At 37.8% G+C, this 26,822-nt stretch overlaps 1 protein-coding gene across 1 annotated transcript in view; it reads right to left on the bottom strand.

Moving 5' to 3' along the window:
* Positions 1-3,294, bottom strand: part of NRG4 (neuregulin 4) — a 47,820-nt gene extending 44,526 nt beyond the window's left edge. Inside the window, exon 1 of the mRNA XM_073877429.1 lies at positions 3,191-3,294. Coding sequence (XP_073733530.1) covers positions 3,191-3,294 — 104 coding nt within the window. The remainder of the gene's footprint in view (positions 1-3,190) is intronic.
* Between the last annotated feature and the right edge of the window lie 23,528 nt (positions 3,295-26,822).

Raw genomic sequence — 26,822 nt, 5'->3', positions numbered from 1 at the left:
AGCTATACAACCCACACTGCACAGAGGGCACTAATCCCACAGAATGGTTCTGCATTCTAAAAGCTGGTTCCTTACCAGCTCTTCCTGAATATAAACCTGCCAATCAAAAGATCTATCCAAATACATCTGCAAACCAGGAAGAAGGCACTCACCAAAACCTAATCGTGCTAGCATCCTGATCTCAGATTTCTGGCCACCGGAATTATGAGAAATAAATTTCTATTGTTCATAATTCACCCAGACTGATTTTTTTTTTTTTGCTATAGCAGCCTGAAGTAAGACACTACTTTTCTTCCCATCTCAGTGATTCTCCAAATTTCAGTACTCTTAATTCTTTCTTTCAACTTATTCAGTGCAGTATAAACACACCATTAATATACAGACAAATAGTAAGGGTAGAGCTGGATAGACGAAGTACTGTGACCACAATGCAATTAAATTAGATATACATGTTAAAGGGTAACAGCAACAACCCCACACAGGTTAAAGAAGAAATCACACTGGAAAAAATGTCTACCTTAGAGATGAACAACAGACCACAAAATTTATAATATGCAGCTAAATATTTGTAATAGTTTAACATTGAAATACTGTCTTTTAGAAAGAAAAGATAAAGATAAATGGGCTGAAGAACAAAGTTAAGGACTCACATGACCTGATTTCACTTATTATAAAGTTACAGTTATCAAGATGGTTTGATATTCGTGAAAGATAGAAACATGGATCAATGGAATACAATAGTCCAGAAATAGACCCATACATGTAGAATCAACTGATTTTTGACAAAGGTGCAAAAGTAAGTCAATGGAGAAAGGACAGCCTTTTTACCCAAGTAGCCATTACCAAAATCAAGATACCAAACATCAGTATCTTTTAATTATGAAATATATTTGTTCTGATGAGTATTTTTGTTTCATTTTATGAATACCACATGCTCTATCCCATTAGAAAGAATTCAGAATGAATATACCGTAAGATTAGGTGAAACTTGGGAGTTATACTTTGTACTCAAGGACATTTCTTTAATTTAGTCCTACATGTATGACTTTGGCAAGTCAGTTATTTCTCATTTTCCTTATTTTTCTATTTCCTTAGGTCTTCTTTTCCCCTTTCCTCTAAGGTTTTTCATGATGAAACATGAAAATGTAAATTAAAATTTTGGTCAGCAAATGTGGTATAATACAAATGTTCTGTATGTTGTTATGGTGGTAGTGGTTTCATGGGTATAAACATTTGTCAAAATTCCTCAATTGTGCACTTTTAAAAAGTAGTTTATCATTCATAAATTGTATTTTTATAAATAGGTTTTAAGATGAAAGAAAAATGTAGAGGCACCTAGTAGGTACAAAACAATTGTTGATTTGTTCTTCTATCTCCTTCTTTTTCACTTTATTAACTTGAGAGGAAAAATACTTAGTCATCCCATAGGGAAACCTCTGAGAACATCTTGAGATAATTATGAGGTTATTTATGTCTCCCTTCCTCCACACTAAATCTCAAAAATTATTTTTCACTTTTCCTATGAATTTTACTTTAGAAAGATCTTTAATGTAGATTTTATACCTCTCATTTCAGTTAAAGAACAAAAACAGAGTAATTCACGCACATGCCACAAAAAATCTTGAGGTCCTTAGGTGTTAGCTCCACTAAACTCTATGGACATCATTGGTAGTAATATGTTGCTAATTCATGTATTAAAAGAGGTTTATTGGGGCACCTGGGTGGCTCAGTCACTAAGTGTCTGCCTTCAGTTCAGGTCATGATCCCAGGGTCCTGGGATCAAGCCCCACATCGGGCTCCCTGCTCTTTGGGAAGCCTGCTTCTCCCTCTCCCACTTCCCCTGCTTGTGGTCCCTCTCTCACTGTCTCTCTGTTTCAAAAAATAAAATAAAACCTTAAAAAATAAAATAAAAATAAAAGAGGTTTATCGGGGTGCCTGGGTGACTCATTCCCTTGAGGGTCTGCCTTCTGCTCAGGTCATGATCTCAAGGTCCTGGGATCAAGCCCCACTTCAGGCTTCCTGCTCAGTGGGGAGTCTGCTTGTCCCTCTCCCTCTGCCCACTGCTTATTCTGTCTCTCTCTCTCTCTCATAAGTTCTTAAACATCTTATAAATAAATAAGTAGATAGATACATAAATAAATAAATAAAGTCAGTTTATTATCTCCCCCTTAAATCCTATCTAACCAAACTCAAAGGAAGCCAGCTAAACAAGTACTATTTTCAAGTCTTTTATTGATCTGGCTATATAATCCCAATGTGAAATCATATTATTTAAAACAAAACAGCCTTCTTTTTTATTTGTTGACACCATTAGAAAAACTTAATGCTTCATTTTCTTTTTAATATATCAAATGTAAACTTTGATACAAATGATAAGGGAACAGAACGCTAGCTAAAAACAAAGCACAAGCTGACACCCTGCAACCTCCCCCCAAGCCCAATCCTGGGTGGGATATGTGACATTCTTCCAGGATGTTCCCAACTATCTTAATGTTAATGCCTTGCTAGAGGGAAAAACAACCTTAACTTGGCAATGGCAAGGCCTCTGGTATCCTGTTGAGTCTTCTTTAATATGATCATCCTTTTGAAACCTCCCTTTTCCTTACCTCTCTCAACTGCCAAGTATAAAATCAGCCACCCTTAACAACCCTGGGGCAGCAGCTCTTTCTGCCCACGGGTGCTGTCCCCATGCTTTAATAAATCACCATTTTGTACCAAAGACGTCTCAAGAATTCTTGGTCATCGGCTCCAGACCTCACCCCACTGAACCTCACCTATATTCCAAAATGACACCACAACAGTTAATCGTGTATTTATGTATTCTAAACTCAGCAAAATGTCTCATGTTGGGCTTTTGTACATTAGTGAGTTCTCTACCTGTTTTGTCATTAATATTAAACATAGAGTGTCTTCCCTAAATTGCTAAAATCATACAGAGTTCACTGAAATGGATTATTATAAAAATTGGATTAGGCTTGAAACTACCACCAATTTTCAAAATAAACAATTTGAGCAAGACTGTGATTTGCTACTTTTTGTTTTAAAAGTATAATTTTGTTCTATATAAATAAGAGCATTCCTCACATTTTTTCATCTTATACTTTTTGTTCAATATTTATCATTTCTCAAAGAAGTTAGTAGACAGTAAAAAATAAAATGACCCTCCCCCACATCAGTCCATTTCACTTACCTACAGAATGGGCTGGGAATAGTAGGTACCACATAACAAATCCCTCCATTCAGGCAAAATGACCTGTGACTGGGACCACATAGCTCTTCGTGATCTAAACACATACATAAATTAAACAGAGAAAAGCAAACAAGCAAAAGGACTAAGTATCTTAGACAGAAGTAATGAGGTTTTGGAATATAGGTGAAGTTTGATGGGGTGATGTCTGGGGCCGACATCTAAGAAAGAATTCTTGAGACACATTCGGTGCAAAATGGTGGTTTATTAAAGCACCGGGATAGAAGGGCGCCTGGGTGGCTCAGTCGTTAGGCTTCAGCCTTCGGCTCAGGTCATGATCCCAGGGTCCTGGGATAGAGCCCCGCATCGGGCTCCCTGCTGAGCAGGAGGCCTGCTTCTCCTTCTGCTCCTGCTTGTGTTCCCTTTCTCACTGTGTCTCTCTGTCAAATAAATAAATAAAATCTTAAAAAAAAAAAAAGCATGGGAATAGGACCCATGGGCTGAAAGAGCTGCTGCCCTGGGGTTGTGAGGGGTGGCTGATTATATAGTATGGGGTTGGGGGAGGTATGGAAAAAGGGAGGTTTTGAAAGAACTTTCATATGCTAAAGAGGATCTACAAGATAATGGAGGGATTGCCATTGTCAAGGTTGTTTACTCCTCTAACAAACCATTAACATTAAGATAGTTGGAAGCTTCCTGGAAGACTGTCACACATGTCCCACCCAGGGGTGGGGGGAGGATGCAGGTGTCAGGTTATGCCCTGTCCTCAACTAGCCTTCTGCTCCCTCAAGATAGTAGCAATTCTAAAAATTAGAATGAAGAAAAAAATAAATAAAAATAAAAATTAAAAAAAATTAGAATGAAGAATTCCTTCTCAAAATGAGGAACTTAAGGGTGCCTGGGTGGCTCAGGAGTTAAGCATTTGCCTTTGGCTCGGGTCATGATCCTAGGGTCCCTGGATCGAGCCCCACATCGGGCTCCCTGCTCAGCGAGAAGCCTGCTTCTCCCTCTCCCACTCCCCCTGCTTGTGTTCCCTCTCTCACTATGTCTCTCTCTGTCAAATAAATAAATAAAATCTTTAAAAAAAATGAGGAACTTAATCTTATTTCTTATTTGATAAGCACGGACTTCTAGCCCTTTGAGGGAAAAATTAATCTGTCTTAAGGATATGGCCATTAATTATAATAGATTTATAGGCTATATTACAGAAATAGGGAATCTTTATATTCATTAGATTTTTAAAAAGGCAATTAGGACCTTAAAGTAAACAGCAACCTTTCTCATTTAATACTGAGATTCTGCAGCTTTGTTTAGAGCTTCTCTGTTACAAAGGTGTATTTAAATTCTTATCTTTCTTTTTAGGTGCCAAATTCATTAAACTCTGAAACTGCTGTGGGAAAATTATTTATATAATTGAAATAAATTGATTTCCAAAATTATCCTTCTAAATATTTTTATGTATGACAAATTTAAACTGAAAAAAAAAAAAAAAGAAAAGAAAAACCCAGGGGCACCTGGCTGGCATGTGACTACAGGCTGGCTAAGTTGGTAGAGCATGCGACTTTTGATCTGGGGTTGTAGATTCAAGCCCCACGTTGGGTGTAGAGATTACATCAAAATAAAATCTTTAAAACAACAACAACAAACCCAAAAAGTAATCTTACAAAGTCTCGATATGCAAGAGGATTTTAGGTAATAGCTGGTAACTGAAAAGACATCTAAAGTTCTAAAGTAAAATTAAAAACCTAGTCATTGTTTGATATGCAGTCAAAGCTTTTAGAATATTGAAAAAATAAACTTCCATTTCTCTCTTTTTTTTTAAGATTTTATTTTATTTATTTGACAGAGAGATAGAGAGCACAAGTAAGCAGAGAGGCAGGCAGAGAGGGAGAAGCAGGCTCTCTGCTGAGCAGGGAGCCTGACGCGGGGCTTGACCCCAGGACCCCGGGATCATGACCTGAGCCGAAGGCAGCCGCTTAACCGACTGAGCCACCCAGGCACCCCTAAACTTCCATTTCTCTCTTGCTTGCTTTTTCTCCCCCCTTCTTTCTCCATCCTTACATCCTTCTTTATCTTTGATCTTTCCTTTATCCTTCCTTATCTCTTTGCCTTCCTTGTCTCCCATGGTATCTTCTTCTTCCTTCCATCCTGCACCTCCTTCCCCCAAACCTATTTTTTTTAAAGATTTTATTTATTTATTTGAGAGAGAGAGAGAGCACAAGAAGGGGGAGTGGCAGGTAGAGGCAGAGGGAGAAGCAGGCTCCCCGCCCAGCAGGGAGCCAGATGTGGAGCTCGATCCCAGGACCCTGAGATCATGATCTGAACCAAAGGCAGCCACTTAACCGACTGAGCTACCCAGGCACCCCCCAAACCTATTTTTGTTAAATCCCTTTTCTTTCACTCCTGGTGACCAAACCATTATATAGAAAAACTTAGAAATAACTGATGAGGGAACAGAAGGCAAGCTGAGGACAAAGCAGAAGCTGACACCTCACAATCCTCCCCTGCCATGGGATATATGTGACATTCCTAATGCACTCCTGGCTGCCCTAAAGCTAAGGAAAGGAAACACAGATAATTAAAGAGATCACAACCCTGCAAGACCTGAGTCTCCCTCAGTTTACAAATATCTTAGCAATCTACAAGAACAAAGCATTTCTTGGGCGCCTGGGTGGCTCAGTTTGTTAAGCAACTGCCTTCGGCTCAGGTCATGATCCTGGAGTCCTGGGATCGAGTCCCGCATCGGACTCCCTGCTCGGCGGGGAGTCTGCTTCTCCCTCTGACCCTCTTCCCTCTCGTGCTCTCTATCTCTCATTCTCTCTCTCAAATAAATAAATCTTTAAAAAAAAAAACAACAAAGCATTTCTATCAATAACCTAGCTTCCAGAAGGAAATATAGATACAATTAAATGTCCTTATAACCTGCAGCCCATCCAGACACATCTCAAGAATTCTTTATTAGTTGTCAGTTCTGGACCTCACACCATGAACTTCACCTATATTCCAAAACCACATCATAAATATAGAATTCACTGAATCATTATGAGGGAACAGAAGGCTAGCTGAGGACAAAGCACAAGCTTGACACCCTGCAACCTCCTCCCTCCCCCCACTCATGGATGGGATATTTGTGACGTTCCTCCAGGAAGCTCAGAACTGCCTTAATGTTAATGCCTTACTAGAGGGAAAAACAACCTTAGCTTGACAGTGGCAAGGCTTCTGGTATCTGGTAGGTCATCTTTAGCATATGAAATTCTTCTGAAATCCTCCCTTTTCCTTACCTCCCCTAATCCCCAAGTGTATAATCAGCTACCCTTCACAACCCCCTGCAGCAGCTCTTTCTGCCCCTGGGTCCTGTCCCCATGCAGATGTCTCAAGAATTCTTTTTTGGCAGTCAGCTCCAGACCCCACCCCACCAAACCTCACCTATATTCCTACATCAATTATACTACTGTTTATAATTAGAAAAGCAAATTGCTGAACACTTTATCTTTCAGCCTTGAAGGGGGAATTTCATTGCTTTAAAATTGCACATTGTTGGTTCCTAACTGTCTAGAAAATGACCTAGAATCATGTGAAGGAGAAAAGCATTACTCAAGTTTGGCATCCAAAAAAATAATCTAGCATTTATTTCCCACTAAGTTTCAACTTGTTAATATATAATTGTTACTGAGCCAGATGTTTCCACCACCAGAATTTAAAATTTTTAAGTGTTCCTTTTACTTAAGAATTGAGAATAATCTGCTTCACCACAACATAACTATACAGGCATAAAAATGTAAAGAGGAAAACAATTACAAAAAACTTAAGTGGAAAAAAGAAAGTAAACCAAACAGAACTAATTCTTCTGGATTTTTTCTTTTTTACACAATGGCATGCTTCTTTACAATCAAACAACTTTTACTTACCACTTTTCAGGAATAATTTGGCTAACAAATAAAATCCCAATTAACATTACATCAGAATCATGGAAATCATCACACAGCGATTTCCCACTGAGGGTGTGGAGTGTAATTTTATCATAGAATGCTTTCTGTAGCTGAAATTAATGTCCTTATTTTTAACTGGATTATAACAAGCCAGGGTCTCAATATCTGGTATTTTATCTGTGAAGAATGCTCATCTAACTTGAATCACTATCTCTGAATCTATTTGTTATCTTTATTTCACCTACTCTTGTAAAATTGATATCATACAGAATAAGCTAGAATTTATCAATGTGTAAAAAGCAATAAAATAAAATAGTTTTGTGGTTAAGTCTAAAACTAGTTTCATGCTATAAAATGTAATCTTTAAAAACCAAAATACTTCAGATTTCTGGAACAATTTTAGATAGGGAAAAATACAGATTTGTATTACTACACTTTTTGTGGGGGGTGGTTCTATTTCTATGTGATATCCACTGACAAAAGTATAAATTTACAAGAAATTACCTGTTGACATCTTAATTTTTAAATAGTTTCATTCTTGGTCAAAAGTTTAGTGTTGAAAAACAGCACCTAAAATTAATAATTTAGGAAAATTTATTTATTGAAGGCATTATAAAAGTCAAATATTCTAATAGCAATATACTTTTAAATGATGAAAATTAAGACATATGCTAGTGACAAAATTCTTTGGTTAGGGCATCTATTTTTTGGATACTTACTACATATCAATAAAAAAATAAACATAAAAACCTAAAAAATCAACATTAAACAATATAAACACACTGAATGTAAGTGATTGCCTAAATAATGTAATCTTAAATCTCTCTGCAGAAAAGTCAAGCTTTATTTTTAATAAACATTATTAATGTAGTAGTATACTATATAAGATTATACACAAAAGATATGACTCAGCAAATTAAACTGAATGACCTGAATTGACTTTTTACTTTTTCATAAAGCCTATTTCTAATCTGACTTTTAAACAGAATAACTTCAAATTTTTCAGCTTAGCAGAAATAGATAAAAACACACTACAGAAAAATCTTGAACAGCATTTAAAAGGTTTGCATTTCCATAGAAACTTTGAAACTTTTATTAAAGTACTGTTAAATTTCCTGTAGATTGAACATTATTTTTACCAATCTACATATGCCTAAATTTTAAAAAATGTCTGGCATCTGGCAAAGCAAATAGCTATTAAGACATGCTTATGTGTGAAGTTATCTGCTCTAACAGAAACAAAGGAATTAACAAATATATATGAAGAGATGAAGGATACTCTGTGATTTATAAGCTCTCAATTTCATTTTATAAAGTGACTTACTCCTGACAGAAAGACTTTGTAACAGAAATCTCAACAACTTCCTATTAACACAGGAGTAATACCCAGGTTCTCACAAACCAATCACTCTTTCTCATACAGACAATGAGAGACAGAGACAGAGAGAGAAATTAAATCTACTTAATTTGAAACAATCACTGGCTCACTGCATGAGACCTTTTTCCAAACAAACAGGGCTTACCTCAATAAAAACTTACATTCATACAAACAATAAATTTTGTTCGATATGCAGTCAAAAGTTTTTCAATACTGCAGCCTACAACAGCTGTGCCTTTCATTTTATAAAATACTGAAAATCAGATTTATATGGCTGCAGTGTGCAGTGTGGGCGAGGTTGAGACGAAGACCAAGGTGTGCACAGAGGTCAGGCACCAGCCAAGGGAACCACCCCTTTCAGTTCTCATGCGCAGAGTTGCAAATGAAGCAGAATTTTATTCATAAAAGGACTTGAACTAAGTTACCCTTTCAAATCACTGTCCGATTTTTAAAGTTATAAAATAAACCACATTCTTTATGATGTAGGAAAGATGTTAGGGTTTGAAGCTGACAGCGAAGAAAGAATTCTTGAGGCATCTTTGTGCAAAAAGGTGGTTTTATTAAAGCCCGGGGACAGGACCCGTGGGCAGAAAGAGCCGCACTGGGGTCATGAGGAGCGGCCCATTATATACTTTCAAGTTGGGAGGGGGTTAGGGAGTGCATAAGTCTTTAAGGAATTTTGGAAGCAAGGTTTCCAGGACCTTGAGGGGGCTAGCTATTGTTGGGAAAAGTCATTTATTATGGGCTAATAAAACCTTAGTCATGAGACCCTTCAGATGTATATCGGTGGGTCATATGCTTGGGGGGTGATTTCCAAACATATCTCGGGTTTAGAGGTAAAGGAAATTTCTAAAGGAATTTTTATATGTTAAAGTAGACTTACAGGATCCTGGAGAGTCGGGCTAGGCTTGCCTTTTGCCCTTAGCAAAGTGTCAACATTGAGGCAGTTGAGTCCCTAGAGGAATGTCACTCTGCCTGTTTCAAGGACTTGTCAGTGGGCTGTAGGTGGTAAGAAAATTTAATAATTTTTCTTCTGCCTTTGTTTCTCACATCATTTAGACCCCTTATCTTTGCATATGGAATAATTCAAGAGTGCTGTGTAAGGTTGTGGAGAAAAAGAATTTTAATTGGGAACTCATGGACGAGTGTTCCATAGAGTATTTTTAAAAAAGGAATTTGCTTCTGAAGCACGTGACATTTATATAAATGATGATTTCAAGAACTTACAAAACTAAAAAGAGGTAATAGTTCCAATAGAGCATATATCACCATGTTCAATTTGAAATGAATATAATTACTGAACATGATTAATATTGATGGCAACAAAACTACTAGGAAAATAATATATGCATTAAAGAAAGCTATGAATTTTAAAAATAATAATTTTAAAATGTTTACTAAAACTATCATTTTGTTTAAATGAAGTACAGGGTTCTTCATCATATAATTATCTATGCAAAGCATTTAGATGGTTATCTTTTCTAAAATCACAATTCATACATTACTATTTGATGTAACACTGAAACTATTATATTTATTCTTTTAAGAAAATATTTAAATAAACTCATATAATCCCATGCTCTAAAAACAATTCATTATTGCATATTATTTCCCACTTTCAAGGGCAATTTTAGATAGCTACAATCTTTATATATGTATACATATACATACTCACACACATATACATATCTATCGACTATCTTAATCATGTTAGCTTACAGTGTTTGAATATTAAAATGGTATTTTTGGGGTACCTAGGTGGCTCAGTCGTTTAAGCTTCTGACTCTTGATTTCAGCTCAGGTCATGATCTCAGAGTCGTGAGATCAAGCCCCAAGTGTGGATCCATGTTGGGTGTGAAGCCTGCTTAAGATTCTCTCTTCCTTTCCCTCTGCCCCTCTCTTCCCCCTTTTCCCCCCATGCACAAGCACACACTCTCTCTAAAAATAAAAAAATGGTATTTTTATGAAAAATTGGTAAACTTTATTTTATTTGAACTATAGAACTATGGTACTGTACACTAACATGAAAATGACCACTAAATCTTGGGGTGCCAGGGTGACTAAATCAATTAAGACTCTTCATTTCAGCTCAGGTCATAATCTCAGGGTCTTAAGATAGAGCCCCACATTAGCCTCTGCACTCAGCAAACAATCTGCTTCTCCCTCTCCCTCTGCTCCTCGCACTGCTCCCTAATAAATAAATAAATAAAATCTTAAAAAAAAAGAAAGAAAAATGACTACTAAATCTTATATAAGAGTTAATGGACTGTGACTTCACCCATGACATGCAAGATGTATTATTCAGAGATATATCATGGCAGTTGGTTTGGTATTAATTATTTTTTGCACAATGCAAATAAACCTTACCTTTGAGTGTATACGATTCTAAAATAGGAAATCTAACATTTTTTTAAAAGATTTTATTTATTTGTTTGCCAGAGAGAGAGCAAGAGAGAGTACAAGCAGAGGGAATAGCAGGCAGAGGGAGAAGCAGGCTCCCTGTTGAGCAAAGAGCCTGATGCGGGACTCCATTCCAGGACCCCAGGATCATGACCTGAGCCAAAAGCAGAATCATTTTTTAAAATAATTTTTATTGTTATGTTAATCACCATACATTACATCATTAGTTTTTGATGTAGTGTTCCATGAATCATTGTTTGTGCATAACACCCAGTGCTCTATGCAGAATGTGCCCTCTTTAATACCCATAAACAGGCTAACGCAACCCAGACCCCCTCCCCTCTAGAACCCTCAGTTTGTTTTTCAGAGTCCATCATCTCTCATGGTTCGTCTCCCCCTCCAACATACTCCCCTTCATTCTTCCCCTCCTGCTCTCTTCTTCTTTTTTCTTAATGTATATTGCATTATTTGTTTCAGAAGTACAGATCTGTGATTCAACAGTCTTGCACAATTCACAGTACTCACCATAGCACATACCCTCCCCACTGTCTATCACGCAGCCACCCCATCCCTTCCACCCCGACCACTCCAGCAACCCTCAGTTTGTTTCCTGAGATTAAGAATTCCTCATATCAGTGAGGTCATATGATACATGTCTTTCTCTGATTGACTTATTTCACTCAGCATAACACCCTCCAGTTCCATCCACGTCGTTGCAAATGGCAAGATCTCATTCCTTTTGATGGCTCCATAATATTCCATTGTGTATATATCCCACATCTTCTTTAGCCATTCATCTGTCGATGGACATCTTGGCTCTTTCCACAGTTTGGCTATTGTGGACATTGCTGCTATAAACATTGGGGTGCACGTACCCCTTCGGATCCCTACATTTGTATCTTTGGGGTAAATACCCAGTAGTGCAATTGCTGGATCATATGGTAGCTCTATTTTCAACTGTTTGAGGAACCTCCATATTGTTTTCCAGAGTGGTTGCACCAGCTTGCATTCCCACCAACAGTGTAGGAGGGTTCCCCTTTCTCCGCATCCCCACCAACATCTGTCATTTCCTGACTTGTTAATTTTAGCCATTCTGACGGGTGTGAGGTGTTATCTCATTGAGGTTTTGATTTGGATTTCCCTGATGCCGAGTGATGTTGAGCACTTTTTCACGTGTCTGTTGGCCATTTGGATGTCTTCTTTGGAAAAAATGTCTGTTCATGTCTTCTGCCCATTTCTTGATTGGATTATTCTTTGGGTGTTGAGTTGGATAAGTTCTTTATAGACTTTGAATACTAGCCCTTTATCTGATATGTCATTTGCGAATATTTGCTCCCATTTTGTTGGTTGTCTTTTGGTTTTGTGGACTGTTTCTTTGCTGTGCAAAAGCTTCTTATCTTGATGAAATCCCAATAGTTCATTTTTGCCCTTTCTTCCCTTGCCTTTGGCGATGTTTCTAGGAAGAAGTTGCTGTGGCTGAGGTCAAAGAGGTTGCTGCCTGTGTTCTCCTTTAGGATGTTGATGGACTCCTGTCTCACATTTAGGTCTTTCAACCATTTGGAGTCTATTTTTGTGTGTGGTGTAAGGAAATGGTCCACTTTCATTCTTCCACATGTGGCTGTCCAATTTTCGCAACACCATTTGTTGAAGAGACTGTCTTTTTTCCATTGTACATTCTTTCCTCCTTTGTCAAAGACGAGTTGACCATAGAGTTGAGGGTCCATTTCTGGGCTCTCGATTCTGTTCCATTGATCGATGTGTCTGTTTCTGTGCCAGTACCATACTGTCTTGATGATGACAGCTTTGTAATAGAGTTGGAAGTCTGGAATTGTGATGCCGCCGGGTTTCCTTTTCTTTTTCAATATTCCTCTGGCTATTCGGGGTCTCCTCTGGTTCCATACAAATTTCAGGATTATTTGTTCCATTTCTTTGAAAAAAGTGGATGGTATTTTGATGGGGATTGTGTTGGATGTGTAGATTGCTCTAGGTAGCATTGACATCTTCACAATGTTTGTTCATCCAATCCATGAGCATGGAACGTTTTTCCATTTCTTTGTGTCTTCTTCAATTTCTTTCATGAGTATTTTATAGTTTTCTGAGTACAAATCCTTTGCCTCTTTGGTTAAATTTATTCCTAGGTATCTTATGGTTTGGGGGCAATGGTAAATGGGATCGACTCCTTGATTTGTCTCTCTTCTGTCTTGTTGTTGGTGTATAGGAATGGCACTGATTTCTGTTCATTGATTTTATATCCTGCTACTTTACTGAATTCGTGTATGAGTTCTAGCAGTTTTGGGGCGGAGTCTTTTGGGTTTTCCACATACAGTATCATATCATCTGCAAAGAGTGAGAGTTTGACTTCCTCCTTGTCGATTTGAATGCTTTTGATTTCTCTTTGTTGTCTGATTGCTGTGGCTAGGACTTCTAATACTATGTTGAATAGCAGTGGTGAGAGTGGACATCCCTGCCGCGTTCCTGACCTTAGGGGAAAAGCTCTCAGCTTTTCCCCATTGAGAATGATATTCGCTGTAGGTTTTTCATAGATGGCTTTAATGATATTGAGGTATGTACCCTCTATCCCTATACTCTGAAGAGTTTTGATCAAGAAAGGATGCTGTACTTTGTCAAATGCTTTTTCTGCACCTATTGAGAGGATCATATGATTCTTGTTCTTTCTTTTGTTAATATTTTGTATCACGTTGATTGATTTGCGGATGTTGAACCAGCCTTGCAGCCCAGGGATAAATCCCACTTGGTCATGGTGAATAATCCTTTTAATGTACTTTTGGATCCTTTTGGCTAGTATTTTGGTGAGAATTTTTGCATCCATGTTTATCAAGGATATTGGTCTGTAATTCTCCTTTTTGATGGGGTCTTTGTCTGGTTTTGGGATCAAGGTAATGGTGGCCTCATAAAACGAGTTTGGAAGTTTTCCTTCCATTTCTATTTTTGGGAACAGTTTCAGGAAAATAGGTATTAAGTTTTCTTTAAATGTTTGGTAGAATTTCCCTGGGAAGCCCTCTGGCCCTGGGCTTTTGTTTGTTGGGAAGATTTTTGATGACTGCTTCAATTTCCTTAGGGGTTATAGGTCTCTTCAGGTTTTCTATTTCTTCCTGGTTCAATTTTGGTAGTTGATACATCTCTAGGAATGCACCCATTTCTTCCAGGTTATCTAATTTGCTGGCATAGAGTTGCTCATAACATGTTCTTATAATTGTTTGTATGTCTTTGTTGTTGGTTTTGATCTCTCCTCTTTCATTCATGATTTTGTTGATTTGGGTCATTGCTCTTTTCTTTTTGATCAGTCTGGCCAGGGGTTTATCAATCTTGTTAATTCTTTCAAAGAACCAGCTCCTAGTTTCGTTGATCTGTTCTACTGTTCTTTTGGTTTCTAGTTCATTGATTTCTGCTCTGATCTTTATTATTTCTCTTCTCGTTCTGGGTTTAGGCTTTATTTGCTGTTTTTTTCTCCAGCTCCTTTAGGTGTAGGGTTAGGTTGTGTATTTGAGATCTTTCTTGGTTCTTGAGAAAGGCTGGTGTTGCTATATACTTTCCTTTCAGGACTGCCTTTGCTGTATCCCAAAGATTCTGAACAGTTGTGTTTTCATTTTCATTGGTTTCCATGAATTTTTTTTAATTCTTCTTTAATTTCCTGGTTGACCCATTCATTCTTTAGTAGGATGCTCTTTAGCCTCCATGTATTTGAGTTCTTTCCGACTTTCCTCTTGTGGTTGAGTTCTAGTTTCAAAGCCTTGTGGTCTGAAAATATGCAGGGAATAATCTCAATCTTTTGGTACTGGTTGAAACCTGATTTGTGACCTAGGATGTGATCAATTCTGGAGAATGTTTCATCGGCACTAGAGAAGAATGTGTATTCCGTTGCTTTGGGATGGAATGTTCTGAATATGTCTGTGAAGTCCATTTGGTCCAGTGTGTCATTTAAAGTCTTTATTTCCTTGTTGATCTTTTGCTTAGATGATCTGTCCATTTCAGTCAGGGGGGTGTTAAAGTCCCCCACTATTATTGTATTGTCAATGTGTTTCTTTGCTTTTCTTATTAATTGGCTTATATAATTGGCTGCTCCCATGTTAGGGGCATGGATATTTACAATTGTTAGATCTTCTTGTTGGATAGACCCTTTAATAGGATATAGTGTCCTTCCTCATCTCTTATTACGGTCTTTGGTTTAAAATCTAATTTGTCTGATATAAGGATTGCCACCCCAGCTTCCTTTTGGTATCCATTAGCATGGTAAATGGTTTTCCACCCCCTCACTTTCAATCTGGGGGTGTCTTTGGGTCTAAAATGAGTCTCTTGCAGACAGCATATCGATGGGTCTTATTTTTGAATCCAATCTGATAGCCTGTGTCTTTTGATTGGGGCATTGAGCCTATTTACATTCAGGATAACTATTGAAAGATGTGAATTTAGTGCCATTGTATTGCCTGTAAGGTGACTGTTACTATATATTGTCTGTGTTCCTTTCTAATCTATGCTGCTTTTAGGGTCTCTCTTTGCTTAGAGGACCCCTTTCAATATTTCTTGTAGGGATGGTTTCGTGTTTGCAAATTCCTTTAGTTTTTGTTTGTCCTGGAAGCTTTTTATCTCTCCTTCAATTTTCAATGACAGCCTAGCTGGATATAGTATTCTTGGCTGCATATTTTTCTCGTTTAGTGCTCTGAAGATCTCATGCCAGTCCTTTCTGGCCTGCCAGGTCTCTGTGGACAGGTCTGTTGTCAATCTAATGTTTCTACCATTGTAGGTTACATCTCTCTTCTCCTGAGCTGCTTTCAGGATTTTCTCTTTGTTTCTGAGACTTGTAAGTTTTACTATTAGACGTCGGGGTGTTGACCTATTATTATTGATTTTGAGAGGGGTTCTCTGTGCCTCCTGGATTTTGATGCCTGTTTCCTTCCTCACATTAGGGAAGTTCTCTGCTATTATTTGCTCCATTATACCTTCTGCCCCTCTCTCTCTTTCTTCTTCTTCTGGGATCCCAATTATTCTAATGTTGTTTTGTCTTATCGTATCGCTTATCTCTCAAATTCTGCCCTCGTGATCTTGTAGTTGTTTATCTTTCTTTTTCTCAGCCTCTTTATTTTCCATCATTTGGTCTTCAGTATCGCTGATTCTCTCTTCTGCCTCATTTATCCTAGCAGTTAGTGCCCCCATTTTTGATTGTACCTCATTAATAGCCTTTTTGATTTCGACTTGGTTAGATTTTAGTTCTTTTATGTCTTCAGAAAGGGTTTCTCTAATAACTTCCACGCTTTTTTCAAGCCCAGCTAGTATCTTTAAAGTCATGATTCTGAACTCTAGTTCCAACATCGTACTGATGTCTGTATTGAGTAGGTCCCTGGCAGACAGTACTACCTCTTGTTCTTTTTGCTGAGGTGATTTTTTTTGTCTTGTCATTCTGTCCAGAGGAGAAGAGATGAATGAGAGAACAAAATGCTAACAGGTTAACAATGTCCCCAGCAAATATAGTCTATACAAATCAGAAAAGACCTGAAACCAGGGGAAAAGAAAGAGAAAGAAAGAAAAAAGAAAGAGAAAAAGAAAAAGATAAAAACAAACAAAAACAGAACAAAACAAAAAAAAACAGAGTATGATCAAATATGATCAGGCTAGTGCATAGATCAGTGCCACACACTAGATTTGGGGTGTATTTTGATCTGTTAGAAGAAAGTGCCTCCTAAAATTTTAAAGGAAGAAAGACATATATGTACAAAATAAGGGTTGATACAATGAAGGGATGGAAGATGATTGTAAAGATGAATATTGGAAAAGATTTTATAAAAGGAATTGATAAGAAGTTGTTTGAAAAAAGAAAGATTTAAAAAAAAAGAAAACAAAGGGAGAGAATGTGATCAGGCAGGAGACTAGAACAAAGCTGTACACTTAGTGATTTAGGGTATATTTTGAGCCATTAGAAGAAACTATATCTCAAAATTTTAAAGAGAGAACAGCTTATATATATATGCCAAAAATAAGGGTAACTACTATGAAGGGATAAAGTATGACTCTAAAAATGAAAAATAAAAAAATTTTTTTTTAAAAAAGGAATTGATAAGATGTTGGTTGAAAAAGGGAAAAAGAAAAATTAAAAAAAAAACAGCTAAAAAAGTATTAACTTTGAAAAACTAACGAATCATGGTAAAAAAGCCGTGAATTCTATGTGCAGTATTCCCCTAGCCCTGGAATTCTCCCGTTCTCCTTGATCGGTAAACTTGTTCTTGGCTTGCTGGCTGTTGTGCTGATCTTCTGGGGGAGGGGCCTGTTGACGTGGTTGCCAAGTGTCTTTGCTGGAGGCGGAATTGCCCCACTCTTGTCGGTCCGGGCTAAGCAAGCTGCTCGGGTTTGCTCTCAGGAGATTTTTCCCTGAAAGCTCTCGGTACAGCTTTGGAGGACTAGAGTGAAAATGGTGGCCTCCGACTCTCCGCCTGGAGGAGCTGAGAACTTGGGGCCCCGTTCCTCAGTGCACCCCCAGAAAAAAGCAGTCACTCTTGTGTCTCCGGTCTCCGGCCACACTCCGTGCTCAGCCGGCCTGTGACCGAGTGTTGCTATCTCTGGCACCCGACCCCATGTGGAGTCTCCAAACCCAGCAGATCCCTGCAGTGGGCTCCCACGCCGCTTCTCCCTGGGAGGAAGGGGAGTCTCCCCGGATCTGCCGCTTGTTGGGTCCTTGCTGCAGGAGCAGTGACCCGACTGGGCCGCGGATCACAGTTTATGGCAACCCCAAGCTGAGACCCCGCGCCTCGGCTCCGTCTATGCAGCCGGCTTCCCCGCTCCGATACCTGGCAGCTCTGCCGTACTCAGGCACCCCAGGTCTTCCTGTGACCCCGAGGGTCCTGAGACCACACTGTCCTGCGAGGGTTCCACCCTCACCTTAGCCACTGGAGCGACGTCCCTCAGCGTAGCTGACTTCCAAAAGTTCCGATTTTGTGCTCCGCGGCTCTAGCACTTGCCAGAAGCGGCTGACGGAGGCCCCCTCCCCCACCGCCTATCCTCCCGAATATCGCCTGGGATTCACTTCTCTGCATGTCTTACCTTCCAGTAAGTGGTTGCTTTTCTGTTCAGAGAGTTTTTGATATTCTTCTCTTTGATCTCCTGTTGAGTTTGTAGGTGTTCAGAATGGTTTGATCCCTATTCAGCTGAATTCCTGAGACCAGAGGAAATCCAGGTCTCCACTCCTCCGCCATCTTGGTCCGCCCCCTCCAAAGGCCGAATCTTAACCAACTGAGCCACCCAGGTGTCCCAGAAACCTAACATTTTTAGAGCTAACTTTTTACTCTAAATGAAAGTTTTGGTCTTTAAGAACAATTGTTCATTTATCTATCAACAAAAATGTAACAAGTAGCTTACTAAGAAATGATGGACACATAAACAAGTAATTACAAAAATGTTTTTAGGGTGACTCATTTAAACCATATTTGAATTTACAAAAATTACAATTTCATTCAATTCATCCTAATACAGTCTCACAGAGACTTATAAAGCCACTCTCTTAATACACAAAAAACAAAGCTTAACTGTTACAAAGAATCAGGGAAAGACTCCAGGAGGATGGGGCACCTGGGTGGCTCAATTGGTTAAGCGACTGCCTTCGGGTCAGGTCATGATCCTGGAGTCTGGGGATCGAGTCCCACATCGGGCTTCCTGCTCAGCAGGGAGTCTGCTTCTCCCTCTGACCCTCTTCCCTCTCGTGCTTTCTATCTCTCATTCTCTCTCTCAAATAAATAAAATCTTAAAAAAAAAAGACTCCAAGAGGATGTATTATTTGTGATGAATCTTGAAGAATGAGCAAAAGTTTGTGAACAGAAATGGATGAACATTCCAGATAGAGGCAACAGCATGTTCAAAGGCACAGAAGAAAAAATGTATTCCTAATGAACTCAGTTAATTGCAGGTAGATTGCAGGCCAGGATGTGTGCCGGTTATGTGTGTGGAGTGTGTGGATTTATAGGAAGGCAGGATGGTGGGGGGAAAGAGTGGCAGGAATAAGTATTGTAAAATAAACAGGGTCCACGTGCTAGACTATCTTAAAGGATCAAAGGATTTGTAGCAGTGGAGAGACGATCACATCTGCATCCTTGGAAATCATTTGGTTGGCAATGTGGAAAATATATTGCAACCTACGGAGGAAGTGATATCAGGCAAAGCAGTTTGTAGCCTATTCTAATAATCAAGAACAATGAAGAAATAAATCAATAGGCATGAAGATGAGAGAGAGAGAGAATTAAAGATATGTTTAATAAGCACACCCAGAGAATGGGTGAGCAGTGTATGAAAGAAAGAAATCAAGCTTACTTTTACATATCTATGAGGGAAATGTACTGAAAACCACAATGAGGTATCATAGCACACCTTTAATGGCTCTAATAAAAATGACACACAAGAGCAGGGGCTAGCAAGAATATGGAGAAACTGCATCCCTCATACTTTGATGGTGACACAGCCACTCCTTAAGAAGTTAAACATAAATTTACCACAAATGTATTCAAGAGAAATGGAAACACAGGTCCACACAAAGACATATAGGAAAATGTTTAGAACAACATTATTCATAATACCTAAAACTAGAAATCACTCAAATGTTTACTAATAAATGGGTAAACAAAACATGGTTATAGCCATACAGTAGAATGCTATTCAGCAATAAAAATGAATGAAGGATTAGAACATATTACAACATGGATTAACTTCAAAAACACACTAAGCAATAGAAGCCAGTCATGAAAGATCACATATGGTATGATTCCATTTATACAAAATCTTTGGAAAATGCAAATCAATAGACACAGAAGTAGATTAATGATTGCTTAGGACTGGGGCTGGACACAGGAAATGACTACAAATGAGCATAAGGTATCTTTTTAGAGTGGTGGAAATGTGCTAAAGTTGGATTGTGGAGGTGGCTGCATAAACTCTAACTTTAATGAGTCATTGAATTATACACTTAAAATAGGTGAATTTTATGGTATACCTCAACAAAGCTGTTTAAAAAACACAAAGTGGGGTCACCTGGGTGGCTCAGTCAGTTAAGCAACCAACTCTTGGTTTCAGCTCAGGTCATGATTTCATGAGTCATGAAATTGAGCCCCAAATAAGGCTCCACGCTCAATGAGGGGTCTGCTTAAGATTCTCTCCCTCTCCCTCCATGCCACTCGCATGCACTCTCTCATTCTCTTTCTCTAAAATAAGTAAGTCTTAAAAAAAATTAAAAAACAAAGGAATATAGAAGCAGATTTCATGAGTAAGATAATGATTTCCATTTGGCCATGTTAAATTTCAAGTGCTATGGGGACCTGTAAAAGGAAAACTTTTGAAAGTGCAGATCTTGCATTCAGGTTAAAATGAGGTTCTAGATAAGAGATTAGTGATTCAAATTCCACAGGTAGGTTACTCAAGCTATTTATGTGAATAAACTAGCTCAGAGTGTGCATGTGTTGTGTGAGGCAGAGACCATGGAAAACATTAATATTTAATGGTTGGAGAAGGAACTCATTGAGAAATTGTCAGGGAGGGGCGCCTGGGTAGCTCAGTCGTTAAGTGTCTGCTTCGGCTTGGGTCATGATCCCAGAGTCCTGGGACTGTGCCCTGCATGGGGCTCCCTGCTCTGCGGGAAGCCTGCTTCTCCCTCTCCCACTCCCCCTGCTTGTGTTCCTGCTCTATCACTCTGTCAAATAAATAAATAAATAAAATCTTAAAAAAAAATTATCAGGGAGATAAGAGAAGAACCAATGTGACCAATGCAAGATTTGCTCCACAGTTTCTGGCATCAGTTCTCTGGTGTTTCCTTCCATAATTCAAAATCCTTATCCTATTTCTGTATTCAGCACCCTAGACAACAACCAACTCCCAGCTAGCAAAGATGAGGCTTTGTTCCCTTCTACTACCTTCTTCCCCTTTAATTTGAATGTTTGATAAGTTACACTATCTTTATTTCTTCTCTTGGTTACATGTGTAATTTTAAATAATATATCTTAATCAGTGAACTTGAGTCAATTCACTGACACCTTATCACGTAAAATAATAACCGTGCTGCTAACTTTGCTTCTACCTTTTCTTTCCCCACTTCCTCATTCGGCTGTGATACTGTATCTTGACTCTTACATCACAAAGGTTTTTAACATTTATATTCTGATATGTAACCCTAATTAAGTCTTTCTTAACTTTGTCTCTAAATTTACTTTAAAAGTTGAAAACCAATAAACCACAGTTTTATTAATATAACTATGTAAATAGTATTCACAGCAAATTCATGCAGTATGAAAAATAACAGCTTATTTTGTTTCAGTGTCACAATATCTGGGCCACTTATAATATTCCCAGCAGCAACATAAAATAGATTTTCTTTTCTTAAGCTGTAGATTGATTAAAATCATGTTACATTTACTTTTGCATCTTATTTGTACATATAGTTTGGCAGGGGCAAGGGGACTGAAAAATAATGTGCTTTATTATAGATTCACAAATACTCAGTTCTTAATCATACTATTTACTGCATGTAGTCCCCTTTTATTCTCTGAGAGATCCTTTCCAAAGCTCTCCCCTACCTTCTGCTCAAATCTGTACTGAAGGTTCTCTAGAACTGCTACCTAATTCAGCTGTCATTCTAAAATTTCCCTTCAATAACCTTGTGGATGATTCTACTTCCTAGATCACCTGTGTTCCTTTAGGTTTACTTTCTCATTTTCCTGTATTACATCATCAACCAACTTCCTAAAACAGGATGTGGTAGAAACTTTGAATTCTTGCATGACTAAAGACATCTTTCTTCTGTCTTTGCATTTGAATGACAGTATTTGACTGGTCATATTAATTTACATGGAAAACAAATTTTATATTCCTTTATTTTCTTCTAGTATCCAGTGATAAAGATAGAAGTCCGATGCCAGTCTGATCATTAAAACTTGGAAATAACCTGTTTGGTTGTTCCCTCACTGCCCCCCTAGAAATATTTAAAATCTTCAACTTATGTTTGGGGTTCTGAAGTTTTGAGAATGATACCCAGTCTCATTCTCACAAAAAAAATTTTTCCAAATAGTACTGGACAATCATTTTGGGCCCTTTCTATAGGAAGGCCCATGTTCCTTAAGCCTTAGGAAAATTATCTATTATTTATTTTGATAATTTTCCCCTCTGCTATAAAACTCCTATAATTTGGATGTTGAACACCCTAGGCTGGTCCCCTTTGGGTCTATATTTTGTCATAATTCCTTTTATCAATGTTCTGGGAGATTTTTTTCAACTGTACCTTTTATTCCTACTATTGACTTTTTTTTAAAACTTTAGTGATATCTTTAATTCCTAAAGAGCTTTTTATTCTCTTACTAATTTTCTACAACTGTTCCCATTTTAGGGATTCAACAACAATTCAAGTCTCTCACAATATACTGGTTAAAAAATATCTCTAGGTTCTATTCGGTGCCCTGCATTATATCATTTCCTGTCAGGATCAGTTTTTCCATTTATCTTGGTCTTCTCTATTCTGTTGCATTTCCTCAAATACCTGGTAAGGCTTGGTTGTCTACTCATATTTAAAACTGCAGTATTTGGTTGATTATTCTAGATAAGGGCTGTGAATTCCTCTGCTGCTCTTTAAGTAGATCTGTTTCTCAACAGACCCCGCACCTTGAGTAAGAACTGCGATTAGGTGCTCTATATGCCTGGGTAGAATATCTGACTGGCACGTTTATTTTCAGGAAGAGCTGGTTAAGGAGCTGGCTAGCCAACTGTAGAGCCATCAGATGAGAGATTAAGGAGGACCTTCTAGAGCAGGGTGGAAGCAAATTACAGATCACAGGTTTCTATATGGTCCTTGAGCTAAGAATGACTTACTTTTTAAAGAGTTGTAGAAAACAAACACAAAAACTGCAAGAAATATATATCACACAAATCATAACCTTATAAGACCTGCAAATCTTAAAATATTCACCATCTGACACTTCACATAAAGTCTGCTAACTCCTGTTCCAGAGCCAACAGCCCGTATTGGAAGTCCCAGCTCCCCTCTGACTTCACTTAATTTCTTTAGAAAAGAGACTTCTTTTTTTCTTGGGAGTATACACCTGACTGCAATCTCTCCAGCCTATTCTGCATGGGGGGTGAGGGGAGGAGTTATTATCACAGCTGTTTTATATATTGATCTCCAATTAACTCTTTCCGACCCTCCCTACCTTCATCAATCCTATTTCTTACTCTTGTTCTTTCTTTCCTGTCAAGACTATGCCTGAAGTCCCTCTGGGGTTCTAGCAGGCAGGAGAGGTTGGTGCCCCCGGTTCACTGCAGCCTACTTATAGCGCATTGGGGGCTATGGTTTTAATGCACCAACATCTGTTTTCCATCTTCCAGGAAACTGTCCATCTTCCAGAAAACTGTGAAAGTCACACGAGTCCACGTGTACTAAATCCACAATCTTGAACCAAAACACCAGTTCTCACTATTCCACCCTTGATTCTGAAGGAGAACTACAGATTAAGGAGAAGCTGGTTGGCTGGCTGGTAAAAGTAATCAAGTAGAATTAAAAACAAATATTTAATTTCAAAGTAACTGGTGGAATTAAAGGAAATAAATCATACAGTAAATGTTATAAAGAATCAAGGCAGAACAAAAATAATACATAAAGTAAGATGACTGAAGGAAAATAAAGATAATCATTAATTTATTTATATTTATTATTATAAATCACCCACCATAAAAGGTAAAACCCTTAAGACTACTAAGAAACAACTATATGTTATTCAGAGAAAAACACCCAAAACCAGAGATTAAAATTGTAAGGATGGACAACAGAAACTAGGTTGTATAGAAATATCAGACAAAAAAAAAAAAGAAAGAAAGAAAGAAAGGAATATCAGACAAAATGGAATTTAGGTAAAAATAAATAGAATAATAAAGTTCACTTTATATTAATAAAAGTTATATTTTATAATGCAACATCTTAAACCATTGTGTATGAAATAACATTGCATTAAAATGTTAGATATAAAGAGAAATGGACAAAAATACTACAGTAGTAGTGATTCATCCACACCTCTCAAGTTTTGACAGCTCCAAGAGACATAAAATAAGCAAGGATAAAAAATAACAAAAAACTGAATTAACAATGGCTAACTTTTGAATTCCCACAAAGCTTTACACTTTTACACCTATCTCCTTTAATCTGTATATGTAATCTGAATCCTAATTTAGTGATCTTAAGAATCCTTGCCAAAAATCAGAGAGAACTCACCTCCTTTTGCCAGGCCCTAATTAATTCATTGTTTTTTTTTGTTGTTGTTGTTTTTTATAAAGTTGAGAGTAAAAAATTCAGAAATCTAAGGGACAGAAATCAATCAAAGAGCCTTTTGCAACAAGACTCTTTTATTTCTAGTCAGGTTAATATGTTATAATCAGATATTGCTTCCTATAGTTTCTAAGATACCTGCCAATGAGGTTTTTATTGCAAATGCTTGAGCAGCTGAGACTGCCTCTTTTCTGTCAGCCATTATTAGGAGGAAAAAAGTGGGGGGTCAGGAGAGCAGTTCATCCATGGTCAGTGTCTTTGGTATGACCGAAGACTGCTTCCTAAAGTGACAAAGTGACATGATCTCCTCTTTTATAAGAGTTAACAGTTATGATATGGAATAATTTATTCATTTGAGATACTGAGAGAAAAACAACTTCTATTTTCTAAAAGAAATAACATAATTAGCAAGTTATACTTAATGTCTCCAGAGACCAAGATTTAAGAAGCAGAACATTTATGCTTCTAGTTCTTCTCCTATTGTCACATAAATTAGCTCTTGGAATTAAATTACCAAGGCTTTGCAGTACTATACTCTAAAGATCCAGTTAACCAGTCCATTTCTTCCTAGAGGTCATGTAGCAAAAGGTCATGAAGTCTCTTATACCTCAATCATATTTTCCAAGGTGCTCCTGGCATAGGTGGGTATTAATCATGCCTATTTTACAAATGAAGAGTTTACTGCTCAGAATTGGTGGTGTTTTTGATGGCCTTCAAGCTAAAAATGGTTTTTTACATTTTTAAATGGTTAAACAATAACAAAAAGAATATTTTATGAAAATGTGAAAATTATATCCATTTGAAATATGGAATTCAAATATAAATAGTTTCAGTGGAACACAGCTACACTCACTCATTCATTTACATATGGCTGCTTTCATGTCACAATAGCAGAGTTAAGTAGGTACAATGGAAACTGTATGGCCTATAAACCCCAAAATATTTACTATCTGGACCTCTATAGGAAAAGTTTGCCAATCCCTGGCTTAGAGAATTTAAGCAACTTGCTCATTACATGGAAGAGTCTAGAATCAAAGCAGGAATATGACTATAAAACTCTGCTTTTAACTAAAATCAAAAAGTATACCTTACTCAGCACTTGTAAAATGTATGATTTGGTCACATATCATATCACATTCTCAATAAATTCTCTCTCAGTTAAGATGCCCTGTCTGCAAGTGCAAACCAATTCAAAATGACTTAAACAAAAGTTAAAGTGATGTCATCAAGGACCCAGGATTTTTCTTTTTTTGTGCTCTGCCAACGTTTTTTGTAGGCTGCCTATATTCATGGCCTCATGCATGCTACAGCAATCTGGAAGTAACTGAGATGACATCCAGAGGTTTAAAAAAAAACTCTTTACCCTATGCCTTTTTTCAGTAAGGAAAACTTTCCTAGAGTACCTAGCAGACTTTTCCTCCAGTATTCAGTAAGGAAAACTTTCCTAGAGTACCTAGCAGACTTTTCCTCCAGTATTATTGGCCAGAATGATATCATTTGCTCATTTCTAAACCAACACTGGCAAGGGGAATGGAATCACCATGTTTGAGTTAGATGATTAAGAGTCAGCGCCCTTACAGTTCAGAAGGGACCAAACATTACCTGAAATAGAAGACCACCTTGATAACTAAACAAAATATGGGTTTTGATAAAGGAAGAGGGGGGAAGTGGCTATCGAGGAAGGAGTCAAGAGTGTCCACCATATATTCCTTAAGACCAGAAGTCGTATAATTTCTAATTTTAATGTATTAAAAAAATTAAATTAAAAAGTTAAAATTTGGGGGGCACCTGAGTGGCTCAGGTGGTTGAGCAGCTGGATTCTTGATTTCAGCTCAGGTCATGATTTTGGGGTCCTGGGATAGAGCCCTACCATTGGGTTCTGCACTTGGTAGGGAGTCTGCTTGGGATTCTCTCCCTCTGCCCCACCCCCTACTCTCTCTCTCTCTGAAATAAATAAATACATCTTTTTTAAAAAAAGTTAAAATTTTTGGGCGCCTGTGTGGCTCAGTCATTAAGCGTCTGCCTTTGGCTCAGGTCATGATCCCAGGGTCCTGGGATCAAGTCCCACATCAGGCTCCCTGCTCAGCAGGAAGCCTGCTTCTCCCTCTGCCACTCCCCCTGCTTGGGTTCCCTCTCTTGCTGTGTCTCCCTCTGTCAAATAAATAAATAAAATCTTTAAAAAAAAAAAGAAAAAGTTAAAATTTTGGAACCCTAATCTTTGGGAATTTGTCTTCAAAATTTTTCATCAATACACCTAGATAACTGAAACCATGCAAGATTACTATGTATTACAATAGGTGTCCTAGGAATATGTTTCATAGTCCTAAATGTTTTCTTTAGAACAGTAAAAATGAAAATAAATTCGAGTCAGAGAACTTGGTGTGGATGTTGGCTCCACCCCTTACTAGTAATGTGGCCATGGGCAAGCTACTTAAACACTCTGAGCCACAGTTTCCTCAGATGTAAAATGAGAATTATACAATCTATATTGCAAGAGTGAGGATCACAGATTAGAGATTATATATGTAGAGTGCTTGGAACAGTAACCGATATATATCTCTCATTTGCAAAACATGTATGTAAATAAAACAAACCTCAGAAAAGCATAAAGATATCAAAAATAAAATCATAAACTAT

Source organism: Callorhinus ursinus, unplaced genomic scaffold, assembly GCF_003265705.2.
Source record: "Callorhinus ursinus isolate GAN/ISIS: 27379988/994484 unplaced genomic scaffold, GSC_fseal_2.0 scaffold25, whole genome shotgun sequence".
In the NCBI taxonomy this organism is placed as follows: domain Eukaryota; kingdom Metazoa; phylum Chordata; class Mammalia; order Carnivora; family Otariidae; genus Callorhinus; species Callorhinus ursinus.
This window is presented reverse-complemented; position numbering and strand designations above follow the sequence as displayed.